General features: G+C 35.9%; 1 protein-coding gene across 32 annotated transcripts in view; it reads right to left on the bottom strand.

Moving 5' to 3' along the window:
• Nucleotides 1–14,857, bottom strand: part of LOC105490389 (NIMA related kinase 11) — a 310,323-nt gene that overhangs the window by 214,992 nt on the left and 80,474 nt on the right. For all 32 annotated transcript variants that reach the window (XR_011619681.1, XR_011619682.1, XM_011755916.3 and 29 more), the window contains 2 exons: nucleotides 3,779–3,843; nucleotides 2,636–2,762 (listed from right to left, as the gene is read on the bottom strand). Coding sequence is in view for 30 of the 32 variants with exons in the window: in XM_011755916.3 (XP_011754218.2) it covers nucleotides 2,636–2,762; nucleotides 3,779–3,843 (192 nt within the window). In the remaining 2 variants the exon portion in view is untranslated. The remainder of the gene's footprint in view (nucleotides 1–2,635; nucleotides 2,763–3,778; nucleotides 3,844–14,857) is intronic.

Raw genomic sequence — 14,857 nt, 5'->3', positions numbered from 1 at the left:
ATAATGTTACATATGGGCAAACATTAACGGATGAAAACATAATTAGTATTAGGCCAATTCTCCTTTAAGCAAATTCTCCTTTAAGCATTATAAGTATAATATGAACAGCTATTAGTGCTAAAATAAAACACTTGTCAATTATTCATAAGTGTTTCCAATCCTAAAAAAAAATCCACAATAAACAGATGCTACACACTGAGATGCAGAGATAGGTTCTCGACCTCATTCAATCTAATTTTTCTAAGAGTGTCTACTAAAGATTACTCATCACATGTATGTATCTGCCACTATAATTAATAGATATCTTATTCTTCCCATTTTAGGTTTGGCAATAGAAATTTCATTACCAGATAAGCCCACTTTGATTCTGATACAACCAAGGTAATTACTAAATCCATAATAAGGTGGTTATTTGGGGTCAGGATGATGATGAATCCTAAGCTTGTACTTGCTGAAAAGTTAATAATCTCTGCAAGGAGGGCTAACCTAAAGCTCAGAGAAACACATTAAAATCCTTCTGCATTTGTTATATTTTGGAGGTTTTGGTTGTTTTTTTTTTTTCTTTAGTCAGACATTTTTGTAATCCTAAACTACAGCAATACTGTCTGATATCCCATAATTCTCCATTATAGTAATAGTAATAGTAGGATCAGTTTTTTTAAAAAGAAATAGCACTGACATAACTGACACAAATACTCTATGCTTTCCTTTCCTCTCCGTGGGTTCTGCTGCTTTCGCCTTCTAGGAGACATTCATCTGATCTGGAAAGCAGATACAGATGCCTGTCAAAAGGAGCCAGGTTTGTTACATATAATTCCAAAAACTTAAATGATAGGCTTTGTAAATTAATTTACTCTTAATTCAGATGACATAACATATCTTCCTGAGATACCATATAACCTTAAACTATAAAGATATATATTTGAGTCTATTTAAAAATGTCTATAATATTAATTTTAAAAATTAAATGTAAAGAGATATATAGGTACATAATTGAAATTCAATCTGAAGCAAAGCCCGAAATTGATTTCTCAAACTAGAGAAAGGGACTCCAAAAGCAGCAAGATATCTCCTGATAGGTAGGAATCCTATCACTTTTGCTTTATACCTAAGGGATGTTACCTAGTTCTGGGCAAAGAGCAGATGTTCAATAAAGCAAAATTTAAAGGAACTCATTAGTTATTCCTCTAAAAATACCTTTGTGATGTTTGGTTCTGTTTGGTTTGGGTTTGCCTTTTCTTTTGGATGTGGTAGTTAAGCGGGTTAGAAGGAAAGAAGAGAGAAGATGATAGGTGAATTGGAAAAGACCTCCAGGGCAGAAGTAAGCCAATGATTAAAAAAAAAAACAAAACCTGTCAATAATTTAGAAATGAACAATTGCAAGACTGAATTGAAAGGACAGGATTTGTGGGGAACTGCCATACCCAGACCTAATCTTGACAATGTTCTCTCCCATTTGGTAGGCACGAGAACAAGGAACAGATAACGACCCTTGTGAAAATCCTAAGCAATATCCCCTGCTGTGGTTCACTTCCCTAACCAGAGAAAACATAATTTTCTACTTTGTCTTCTTTAGAAGAGTGAAGTGAGCACATCTTTTGCACTGCTTATCTTTGAAAGCTCAGAACTATTTATGTTGATTTGTATACAATGATTATTTACTTAATTAACTAGCCCTCAGCTAGATTGTTCTTTCAGTCCTTAACAAGCAGAAAAGTATATATTAAGATTCCTCTTCAGAGGAAAAGAAATAGGACCTATTGTTTACACTAGAACATATTGAACACAGTTTTCCACATGGCTTCTGCAATGAGATTTCACCTAGTTCCACAACAAGGAAGGAGAAATTACTTTGATATAAGAGCTCAGAGAAACTCAGACATCGCAGATGTATCTATCACTGAAAATTCAGAAATTTTAAAATTTAGTTTATCCTAGTCCAGGCGCGGTGGCTCACACCTGTAATCCCAGCACTTTGGGAGGCTGAGGCGGGTAGATCACGACGTCAGGAGATCGAGACCATCCTGGCTAACACAGGGAAACCCCATTTCTACTAAAAATACAAAAAAATTAGCCAGCCATGGTGGCAGGAGCCTGTAGTCCCAGCTACTCGGGAGGCTGAGGCAGGAGAATTGCTTCAACCCAAGAGGCAACCCAAAAAAAAAAAAAAAAAAAAAAAAAATTAGTTTGTCCTTAAAGCCAGAATCTTTAGTAAAATTCTTAAAAGTAACAAAAAGAAAAAATATATAGAAAATCTGTACATTCCCCACAGAGATCGAAGTTAACCTTAAAATAGGATAAGCACAGTACTTAGGGTTACAAATACTTTATTTAATAGGTTAACAGAAATGTATTAAAATTTAATGCTTATGGTACATTAAGAACTTTCCCTTGTGATTCAGGAACTAAAAATCCAAAACCAATCAATTAATCAATGAATAAAGAGAATTTTTGAAACTAGTTTAATGAAATATATCAAGCTCTAAATGCAAAAGACCTTCTTTTACTCTGGTCACAGAAATATTCACGTCAAAGGGATAAAGTGAATGTATGCAGCAAGCAAAGGAGCTGAGAGACAAAATGTACCATTCTTTTAGGACAGCAGATGAAGAGTCTAGCCCACTAGCCCACTCACCAGATGTCCGACTTTGTGTCATAGCCTTGGTGTTTCAAAGCCTCAGGACTCATATAATGGGGCGTTCCAGTTAACGTTGTGGCCAGGTCACAGGATCCCATTAGGAGTCGAGAAACTCCAAAATCTCCTTGAAAAAATAATTAATTTTTATGAATACTTTAAGCCAACAGAAAATTAGCTCTGGAAATTAACAACTGAATGAGTGCCTAATTTGACCATTTTATTATGCAATGGTTCATAGCATTTTAACAGGAAAGAGAAGTAATATATCTTAAATTACACAACGCTGGTAAATAGCTTTAAAAACGTAAGTTTTATAGGAGAAGGAAGACTTTAAGCCAGGAAAGTGAATTATGTAAGCTAAAATTCTTTACTTCTGGAATTATGGGAAACTAGACAATTTGATATAAAAAGCTATTTCAAGTCTGAATAATGGCAAACAGAATGATTTTGGAAAAGCTAAATAAGATGATATACAAGTCACCTGAGGGGGGAAGAATTTGTTCTTAAATTTACAATAAAGGAGAGTTTTAAAGAAAAGATCTGAGACTATTTAAGAACATGACTATAAAAATTTGAATCTATCAGCTTTTTTATACTTGCCTAACTAGTTGCACGCTTTTATTCCTTCCTTCCCCAAGAACACCCTATATGATGATTAGATGATCCAGTAGCTGGTATGAGGAGAGGTACAGTTCTGAAGAACTAAAGGTTAACAAAGCCATTATATCAACATTTTAATTATCTATAACCGCTTATTGCTTGTGATGAAATAATATAAATGAGAAACCTGTAGTCACTCATCAAACCAGTAAAATGACTCTAATAACTTGTAAAGTGCCTGGCATGACACAGGGAACTCAGAGTATATTTGAAAATCTATCAAATATGTGGTAAATGTGTATACCTCAATTTATATCAATACTCAGAAACAAAATAATTAGGTTTTGTTGGGCCCATCAGGTAAGAAACCTGGGAAATTTAGTGTTCATTTCAGCAGCACACATACTTAAACATTTGAGAAATTTAAATAAACCAATTATTACTCTAACACTTCCATGTACCATTTACTTAAATTTGATATGATAATATCTAGAATATACTGTTCTGTGTTTTTGGAATTCATACTTTTTAAAATCTTACCAATTTTAAGTAGATTATTTTTCAGAAATATATTCTTTGACTTTAAGTCTCGATGAAGTATCCTCCTACAAAAGACAAAAAAGATACACAACTTCATGCAGAATATAAAATTTTTAAATCCCCGTGTAAATAATATATATTGTTGCATGTGATTTATACATAAATATATACTCCCATAGATATATCTTTCAATGTTTAAAAGCTACAAAGTCACAACACTTTCCAGTTTCCCTGTTTGAGGAAACAAAAGTTTTAAAATAAAGATTTTAAAGGGTGGGGAACATGTGGTTTGGAGAAAGGTGATATGCTTTCAACTATTTCAGTAGGCTATATTTTATTATGTTTTTGTAGCATAACCTACATAGTACTATATCCAGTAACCATATCCTCAATTGATAGACCAGTTTGTAATCTATTATTACCCAAATGTCCAAGTTTTGTATACTTGTGAAATAATAATGTTGTTGATGACATTTAAGAATAGGTAACATTTATTAAATATGACTACAAGCCAGTACTATAAATTATGTCAGTTAAGACCTTTATTTTATGGCATTATGAAGAACTAGAAAACTTGAAAATCTTTACATAAAAAACTAAAATGCTGAATAAAGTATACAAATATCTTCATATATGCACAGTTGAGCTCACATAAAAATGAGAAAAATTGCCTGAGAATTATTCAAAAAGAAAATGAAAGTCATTCTAGGCCATAAAACATTAACAAATTTGAAAGAAGAGAAATCATACCATTTCTGCTCTCACATCAAAATGGAATCAAACTAGAAATTAATAACAGAAAGAAAACTGGAAAATCACAAAATATGTAAATATAAAACCACACACTTCTAAACAATGAAGAAGAAATCTCAAGAGAAATTTTAAAATATTTTGAACTAAATGAAAATGAAAACACACTTTATCAAAATTTGTGCGATACAGCAAAAGCAGTGCTTAGAGGGAAATGTATAGCATTTAATGTATATATTAGAAAAAAAAGGAAGATCTAAAATCAGTTATCTAAGCTTCCACCATAGAAAACTAGAAAAGAAAAGCAAATTAAATCCAAAGTAAGGAGAAATACTACAGCAGAAATAATAAAATTGAAAACATGAAACCAATAAAGAATATCAATAAAAATAAAAGCTGGTTCTTTGAAAAGATCAATACATCAACCAGCCTCTAGCCAGCCTCACTAAAACAAAAAGATAGAAGACAAAAACTATTAAAATCAAAAATGAAAGAGAGGGTGTCACTACAGATTCCCGTGGACATTAAAAGAATAAAAAAGCAACACTATTAACAATCTATAACCACAAATTTGATAACATAGATTATAGAACCAATTCCTTCAAAGACACAAGCTGCCAAAAATCACACGAGAAGCAAGCAATTGAATAGGCCCATCTTCATTAAATAAATTCAATCAATAATTAATAAGTTTCCAAATAAAAAACACCAGGCCCAGATGGGTTCACTGGCAAATTCTACCAAATATTTAAGGAAGAAATTACACCAAATATCTATAATCTCTTTCAGAAAATAAAAGCAGAGGAAATACTCCCTAACTCATTTTAAGATGTCAGCATCATCCCAATATTAAAACCAAACAAAGACATTACAAGAAAAGAAAACTAAAAACCAGTATCTCTGATGAATGTAGATGCAAAAATCCTCAATGAAATATTAGCAAATCAAATCCAACATTGTAGGCCAGGTGTGGTAGCTCATTCCTGTGGTCCAAGCACTTTGGGAGGCCGAGGTGGGCGGATCACCCGAGGTCAGGAGTTTGAAACCAGCCTGGCCAACATGGTGAAACTCCATCTCTACTAAAAATACAAAAGTTAGCTGGGTGTGGTGGCAGGTGTCTGTAATCCCAGCTACTTATGAGGCTGAGGTAGGAGAATCGCTTGAACCTGGGAGACAGAGGCAGCAGTGAGCTGAGATCACCCCACTGCACTCCAGCCTGGATGACAGAGCGAGATGCCGTCTAAAAAATATACATATTATACACCACAACCAAGTGGGATTTATACTAGGTATGCAAAGCTGCTTTAACATTTGGAAGTCAATTAATGTAATCCATCATATCAACAGAATAAAGAAGAAAAATCACATGAAAATATCAATAGATGCAGAAAAAGCAATTGACAAAATCCAATACCCATTCATGACAATAACTCTGATAAACTGGCAATAGGGAATATTTACAAGAAACCTACAGCTAACATCACACTGTACAATGAGAACCCTGAAGTTTTTCTCCTGATATCAGGAACAAGGGAAAAATGTCCCCTCTAATCATTTATTTTCAACATTATACTGAAAGTCCTAGCTAATTAAGTAAAACAAGAAAAAGAAGTACAAAAGGTATAGAGATGGGAAAAGAAAAAACAGACTCTCTCTGTTCACAGATGATACGATCATCTAAGTAGAAAATCCAAAAGAATCAATTAAGAAAACCTCCTGGAATTAAGAAGTAATTATAGCAATGTTTCAGAATACAAGATTGATATACAAAAATCAATTGCTTTCATATACACCAGCAATGAACACGTAGAATTTGACATTAAAATTAAAACATACTTACATTAGTACCCCAAAAATGAAACACTTAGGTATAAATCTAATAAAATAGGTACAAGATCTATATGAGGAAAACTACACAACTGTAATGAAAAAAAAATCAAAGAGGAACTAAATAAATGGAAAAATAATCCATGTTCATGGATGGGTAGACTCAATATTGTCAAGATATGGATTCTTTCCAAATTGATCAATAGATGCAATGTAACCCCAATCAAAATCCCAGGAAGTTATTTTGTAGACATTGATAAACAGATTCTAAAATTTGTATGGAAAGGCAAAAGACCTATATTAGGTCATTTGAAGGAGAACAACAATGTTGGGGGACTGATACTACCTGATGTGAAGACTTTCTATAAAGTACAGTAATTAAGACAGTATAGTATTGGGGAGGAAAAAAAAAAAAAGATCAATAAAACAGAATAGGGAGCCCAGAAATAAAACTGCATGAATACAGTCAACTGATCTTTGACAGAGAAGCAAAGGCAATGCAATGGAACACAGCTGAAACAACTGGGCATTCATATACAATAGATGAATCTAGACATAGACCTTACAGCCCGTGCAAAAATTAACTCAAAAATGAATCGCAGGCCTAAAAAATGTAAAACGTAAAACTATAAAACTGCTAGAAAATAATATGTGATAAAATCTAGATGATTTTAAGTTTGGTGATAACTTTTAAAATAGAACACCAAAGGCACAATCCATGAAGTAATTGATAAGCTAGACATTATTAAAATAAAAAAATTCCTGCTCTGCAAGAAAACACTGTCAAGAGAATAAAAAGATAAGCCATAGACTGGGAGAAAAGATTTGCAAAAGACATATCTGATAAAAAGACTGTTGGCCGGGCGCAGTGGCTCATGCCATGTAATCCAAACACTTTGGGAGGTTGAGGCGGGCAGATCACAAGGTCAGGAAATCGAGACCATCCTGGCTAACGTGGTGAAACCCTGTCTCTACTAAAAATACAAAAATAAAATTAGCCAGGCATGGTGGCGGGCGCCTGTAGTCCCAGCTACTTGGGAGGCTGAGGTGGGAGAATGGCATGAACCCGGGAGGTGGAGCTTGCAGTGAGCCAAGATCGCAACACTGCACTCCAGCCTGGGTGACAGAGACAGACTCAGTCTCAAAAAAAAAAAAAAGATTGTTATCCAAAATATACAAAGAACTATTAAAACTCAACAATAAGAAAGCAATCTGGTTTTAAAATGGGCCAAAGACCTTAACAGACACCTCACAAAAGATGATATACAAATGGCAAATAAACCTGAAAAGATGTTCCACATCATATGTCATCAGAGAAATGCAAATTAAAACAACAATGAAGTACCACTACACACCTATTAGAATGGCCCAAATCCAGATACTGACAACACCAAATGCTCACAAGGATGTGTAATAACAGAAACTCTCATTCACTGCTAGTGGGAATACAAAGTGGTTCAGCCACTTTGGAAGACAGTTTGGCAGTTTCTTACAAAATGATACAAATGCTTACCACATAATCCAGCAATCATGTTCCTCGGTATTTATTCAAATGAATTAAAAACTATGCCCACACAAAAACCTGCACAATGGTGTTTATAGCAGCTTTATTCATAATTGCCAAAACTTGAAAGCAACAAACACGTCCTCCAGTAGGTGAATGGTTAAATAAACTGTGGTACATTCACACAATAGAATATTATTTAGTGCTAAGAAGATATGAGCTATTAAGGCATGAAAAGACATAGAGGAAACTTAAATGCATACTACTAAGTAAAAGAAGTCAGTCTGAGAGATCTATATATGTTTCCAGCTATATGACAGTCTAGAAAATGTTAAACTATGGAGACAACAAAAAGATAAGTGGTTGCCAAGGTTTAAGAGGGAGGGAAGAATGAGTAAGGAGAGCACAGATAATTTTTAGGGTCATGCAACAACTTTATGGTACTAAAATGATGGTTACATGTCACACATGTGCCCAAACTCAAAGAATGTACAGCACTAAGAATGAAGCCTAATGTAAACTATAGATTTTGACGATAATGATCTGTCAATGTAAGTTCATCTGTTATAACAAATGTATGGCTGGTAGCAATGCTGATAACAGGGGAGGCAATGCATGTGTGGGAGCAGGGGGTATAAGGGAAATCTCTGTACCTTCCACTCAATTTTGCTGTGAACCTAAAACTGCTTTAAAAAATAAAGTTTATTTTAAATTTTTAATCAGAGCTTTGAGTAGATTCAACAAACTTTGATTTCAGGGTCCACAAAGGAAGAGGTATCTTAGTAAAAAACTAAAGCTTTCAGCTGAAAGCTCTGAAAAACTTCTTCATAGAAATAAAGGTAAACTAAAAATAGACCAAACCTCCAAAAGCCTACAGCCTACAGTTAAACTATTTCAGTTCCTGATTAGATCAAGGTGATCTGCCCTAAATATAACTGTCAGTCAGAGAAAAAAAATAAATAAACCCTTTCCAGAGAAAGATAATATCATCTAACATCTCTCAATATTTCACATATATTGTTCAGCATTCACTCCAAAACTACCAGGCATGCCAAAAGATAAGACCAAATGATTAAAAACCAAAGGAAAGAAAGAAACAAATACACAAGTGATCCACCTATTGAAATGATTGGGCAAGGACTTGAAAATAACTGTGATTATATGCTCAAGAAAATAATTGATACAATGGAGAATTTCAATAGAGAGCCAGATTTTCTAGGAATTAAATGAAGATTCTAAAACTGAAACAAAATTTTACTAAACTTAAGAATTCAGTGCATATGTTTGAAATCAAATTAGACACGGCAGAAAAGAAGACTTAGAAACTGGCATAATGGTTAGTGAAAAATATTTCAACTGAGGTGCAAAAAGAAAAAAAGATTAAAAACAGAAAAGGCTGGGCACAGTGGCTCACGCCTGTAATCCAAGCTCTTTGGGAGGCTGAGGTAGGTGGATCACCTGAGGTCAGGAGTTCAAGACCACCCTGGCCAACATGGCGAAGCCCCATCTCTGCTAAAAGTACAAAAATTCGCCAGGCATGGTGGCAGGCACTTGTAATCCCAGCTACTCAGGAGGCTGAGGCAGGATAATTGCTTGAACATGGGAGGCGGAGGTTGCAGTGAGCCAAGATCGTGCCACTGCACTCCAGCCTGGGCAATAAGAGTGAGACTCTGTCTCAAAAAAAAAAAAAAAAAAAAGAAAAAAGAAAAAGAAAAAGAAAACATAGAAAAGAGTATAAGAGACATCTGAAATATGGGCTTAAAGTTCTAATATATATATATATATATAAATGGATTCCTAAAAGGAGTGCATAGCAACAAAGAACAGAATGTGAGTGATGGTCCAACATACATCTATAAGCACTGTGAAAGGAAAACAGGGGAGAAGCAAAATTCAAAGAGAGAATGACTAGGTATTTTCAGAATTTAGAAGGACATGAATTCACAAGTTCAGAAGCAAAACAAATCCCAAGCAGAATTAAAAAAAAAAACCACAAGTAGACATAACCCTGTAATATTGGAAAACACCAAAGACAAAGAGATGTTACAAATCAAGTGAAAAGAAAAGATATTACCTTAATAAGAACATCTGTTAGATGGAAAGTGACTTCTCAACATCAATAACAGAATCCAGAAGACAGTGAGATAATATTTTCAAAATGTCAGATAAGATATCTGTCCATCTGGACTTTCATTTTTAATAATAGCTAAATAATAATACATATTTAGCTGAAATAGTAGTTAAACTATTATAAAAGAATGAGGAAAAAATAAAAACATTTTCAAAGAAACAAGCAAAGAAACTGAGTGTTTACCATTCACATAACTTAAGGATTTCTTTTAGGGAGAAAAAAACATGACCACAGAAGGAAGACATGGGGTGGAAGCAGTGGTGAACCAAGAGATTGATAAAAGTGGGGAAATCTAAACTAGTTTTGGCTTATAAGCCAATAATAATGGTAGCACTAATTAATAATTTGTGGGGTATATAAAGAAAGTAGAACTGAAATCCTGAATAAAAATAATAGAAAAGAAGGACACAATTGGAGTCAAAGTCTTTAAGGAGAAATTGACTGCAGTGTATCTGCCCCCCTGCTTAAACAGGAGAACCCAGTCTGGGAGCAGTATTCTTGAGCCTTAGGTCAGAAATGGGGTTGTGGCTTTATAAAATGAAAAGCTGTCCTTCAAACACCAACTTAAGTCCTTCAATGGCTCTGCACTGCTTCTGGAATAGAGTCTACAGTCTTATACGTGGCCTGCTAGAGATTTCAAGATCTGGCTCTACCAATGCTTCTGGCAGCCTTAGCAAATGCTTGAGCCACATTTCTATTAATATCATCTCTTCCTCTTCACAGTTCTTCACTCACAGTAGATGCTCAATAAATGCATGTTGGTTTTTAAAACACCATCGTTGGTACAAAGATGAATACTATCTAGTGGGACTCATTCATTAACCAAAAAAATAATTATTGAGTGCCAACTAGATGTTATGTGCTATACTATATAATGTGACAGATATAAAGATTCATAAGACAGGGCTAAGTATCTCATAATGCTTACACTCAGGTTAGAGAGTTTTTTAAGTACACCAGCAACTATAACAGATGGCAGAAGGGAAACCTAACCATTGTCACTTTACTAAAGAATTATTTATAATTGTAAATAATTACCAATAAAGACATTCATCTGGTCGTAAGGAAACATCTCTCTCAGTAAATGATCACTCTCAGGTACATGCCCACCAAATTAATATTACTACCATAAATTAAAACCAGAAATATCAACTATAAAAATAATTTTACTACTAGAATTAATGATAATACAAGTGTAACGAAGTTACCTTTGTAAAGTGTTCAGGCCTCAACCATCCAGCTTTATTCAATTATTGAATAAAGCTGCAAATTCTGACTAAGAACATTTTAAAGAAAAGTCACTCATAAAGATCATATAGTTTACTTTATAGGACACAAATGGGCAGAAACTCAACCGGCCCTATAAAACCAGCATATAAAGTGAAGAACTGGATATGATAATGAGAATTCCCCTAATTCAAATAATCTTTAGCCTCTTTAACCCTTCAGTGGATTAGAGAGGAATAAGTATGTTTCTAAGAATAGAGAGAAAAGAGAAGAGCAAAACTAGACAATGCAACACTAGGCCACTTCATCTTGAGGTCCATAACTCCAGATGTTATCATCCTAAGCACTATACTACTATCTTTTTACTATTATGCCCAATCTGGAGATGAGGAAATCAAGGCATAGAAAGGCCAAATAACTTGCCCAATGTTGTACAGCCTATTGGTTCAAACTTAGGTCTATTTGACTCTATAAACCACTATTCTCACGTAGGTCTGTTTATCTGTAAAAACTTTGCTATTTAATAACTATTTTCTACTGCTTTCTTACATTCCCACAATACCTAGACCTGTGCTGTACATGAATATGTTGCTGACTTCTTACTGATTTTTAAAAAGAGAACAACAGTATTTACTAACTGTGTTAAATGAAATCTGGCTTTCTCTATGCCCACTCTTGGGGTTCTGTTGGTATGGCAGGAACTGTTAAATGCCTACCCATAAGCATTCTCCTCCTCTTCTCCCTTAACACCAGAACCCCATGAGCCTCTGGGGAGGCTCAGCCCTCCTCAGACCTGTTAAGTAAAGGAAGTGGGGGGAGTAGGGGGTGAATGTGGCAGGGGGATACGATTGCTGAGTTAGATACAAAACTGGTTAATGCCTAACAAGGCCATAAACAATCATCACCAGGGATATCTGTTCCACTAGACAGAAATTATTTGCATCTCTGCTGGACAAATATATTCAAGTGTGCCTCTGCCTCCACAGAGTTACAAAGTAGCCCGGATAATAGAAAGTTAAGGCCAGCACTGCAATGAAAAAAATATCCACTAATATATTTTGTCTCTTCCATGTTTTATGAAAATTTTTTTAACACCAATGAGACATAAGGGAAGTCTGCTGGAATCTTATAGGAAATATTTCCCTACTCTTGTAAAAGACAAAAAAGTGGGGGAGTGACATGCCATATGTCCCTTTTACCTTTTCTGGAGTTTGGTTACTGTTGTATGAAGGCGGGATATGTGGTCGTGTTACAGCCATCCTGGCAACCACAAGACAAGCCTGACTACAAAAGCCAACCACACTGAGAATGGTGGAATAAAGAGAAAGAACTAGAACCCCAGATAATACTGCCAAGCCACCCAAGTTAACCAGCTCTAGAACAACTCACTTTGGAGACTTCTTGTTAGGCAAGGTAATAAATTTTCTCTACTATTTAATCTGTTGCTGTTATTTGCAATTAAGACCATCTTAAGTTGATCACTTAGTTTCTACAGCTATTGATTCTAGGAAGTCAAAGAGATCACGGGTTTAGGATTTGGAATAGTGAGCTAAGGAGCCCACCAGACGACTTGGTGCTATAACTTTGGAATAAGTAAAACATTCCAAAGAAACTCACCTGATGACACCTAGACTAGACAAGCAGAAGATGAATTACAAGTAATAATACACTGATAGGCCTCTATAAATATATAAATTAGTAACTCATCAGTAGATACTTTAAGAATAAGGCATACGATACGTTAGAAAGCAGTTATGAGAAGTAATTAGCTGGCACTGTGGTAATGGAACAATAGATTCTATGCAACAAACCAGGTATCAAGCTATTTGCTAAATATCTATTGAAAAATCATAATTGGCCAGGCATGGTGGCTCATGCCTGTAATCTCAGCACTTTGGGAGGCCGAGGTGGGCAGATCACAAGGTCAGGAGTTCAAGACCAGCCTGGCCAGCACGGTGAAACCCCATCTCTACTAAAAATACAAAAATTAGTCGGGCATGGTGGCACATGCTTATAATCCCAGCCACTTGGGAGGCTGAGTTAGGAGAATTGCTTGAACCTAGGAAGTGGAGGTTGCAGTGAGCCGAGATCGTGCCACTGCACTCCAGCCTGAGCGACACAGCGAGGCTCTGTCTCAGGAGGAAAAAAAAAAAAAATCATAATGTATTGGCTTTGTGGTTACAGTAAGCCAAAATGGGCCAGCATATTTTTGTCCCATGCTTGGCTAATATCCTTTCCTTTGAAGTATATGAAAATGAAATCTAAGAAATAATAAGGTAACAGGCAATACAGACAGTTTATATGAAATCTTTCTTCTAAAAAGCTCAACACAGTTCTCCATCTATTATCTCATGTGCACCATACCATATCTGTTCCAGTGGTGGCTCCTTCTCATTTCTATGTTTCATGGTACCCAAGTGATATGGTTAAGATTTGCTGACAGTTTGTGGTTAAAATTCATGCTAAAAATCCCATCTCCATCTCCCCATCAGGTCATTCTTCCCCAGAATCCAGGGCCCATGTTAGGATAAAGAACAGTCTGTGGAGGTGCAGAGAGCAGGCATTTCTCAGGCCTCCAGCCCAAGGTAGAACTGTGGAGAAAGTATGGACAATTCTCTTCACCTCCCCTCAAACCCTTATATGAATAGTTTCTGAAACCCTCCCTGGAGGTCTGTCCTTCATCTGGCAGGTTCTCAGGGTGGATCACAAACTCTTCTTGCCAAAGGTGCTGGCACAGCCAATGGATCCTTTGTGATGTACAACCTAGGCAAATCCCGTTACTGGTCTCTGCCATTTGGCCCCTGTCCTGGGTGCTGAGGCACCTGCCTTTCTTCATCTGTGTCATGTCCCCTCACTAACACAATGAGTCCTCTATGTTACAAGTCAGAAGCAGGGTCAGGTCTTCCTCAAACTATTGGCCACTGCCAGCACATCAGGAGTGTGCCCACACCTGACTCAGGGGTGAGTTTGCCTTGAAAAAGTGACTATAGGATATCCTCAAGAGGTGAGGACCAGGAGAAAGCAGGAATCTCCAGTAACACCAAACACAACTTCTCTCTGCTTTTCCATCTTCAAATCTGGGGTAGGCCACCTCCTTCCACAGTCATATTTACTGACTCAGATTTCCAAGTATGTCTCTTCCCTGGAAGCTTCACTACACTAAAAATGAGTTCTTAACACTGCCTTTCAGGGAACATTTTAGCCACTCTACCACAATACCTCACTGAGCTGGCTGGGAAATGCATGGGCAGTGAGGTGATGAGGAAACCATCTTGGAGTAAGTGTCCCAGCCCTGTTCTCTCTTCCACTGGGAAAGCACCAAAATCGCAAAGCCTCAAGACCACCAGCAGGTGGGCTGTCTGCAGAGAGGCTGCTCGGTCCTTTATCCTAAGAAATTGACATTAACTGAACTCCCGGCCCAGAACAGGAATGGGTTTCAGTGCAACATTCTCAAGATAGCTTTCAGTGAACTGTGAATACTCTCAGCTTTTAACATCATTATTTATGTTTATGCCATATGTTATAGATTTAGAATAGCATATAAATAAACCAAATTAAAATAAGTACAGGAAAGCTCCAAAGGAGTGAACAGATCCTTCATTTTTTCTGTAACTTCATTCTTCTTAGTGTTTCCAGGGTC

This window comes from Macaca nemestrina, chromosome 2 (genome assembly GCF_043159975.1).
Source record: "Macaca nemestrina isolate mMacNem1 chromosome 2, mMacNem.hap1, whole genome shotgun sequence".
Classification (NCBI taxonomy): Eukaryota; Metazoa; Chordata; class Mammalia; order Primates; family Cercopithecidae; genus Macaca; species Macaca nemestrina.
Note: the sequence above shows the minus strand (reverse complement) of the source record. Positions and strands in the feature narration are given on the sequence as shown.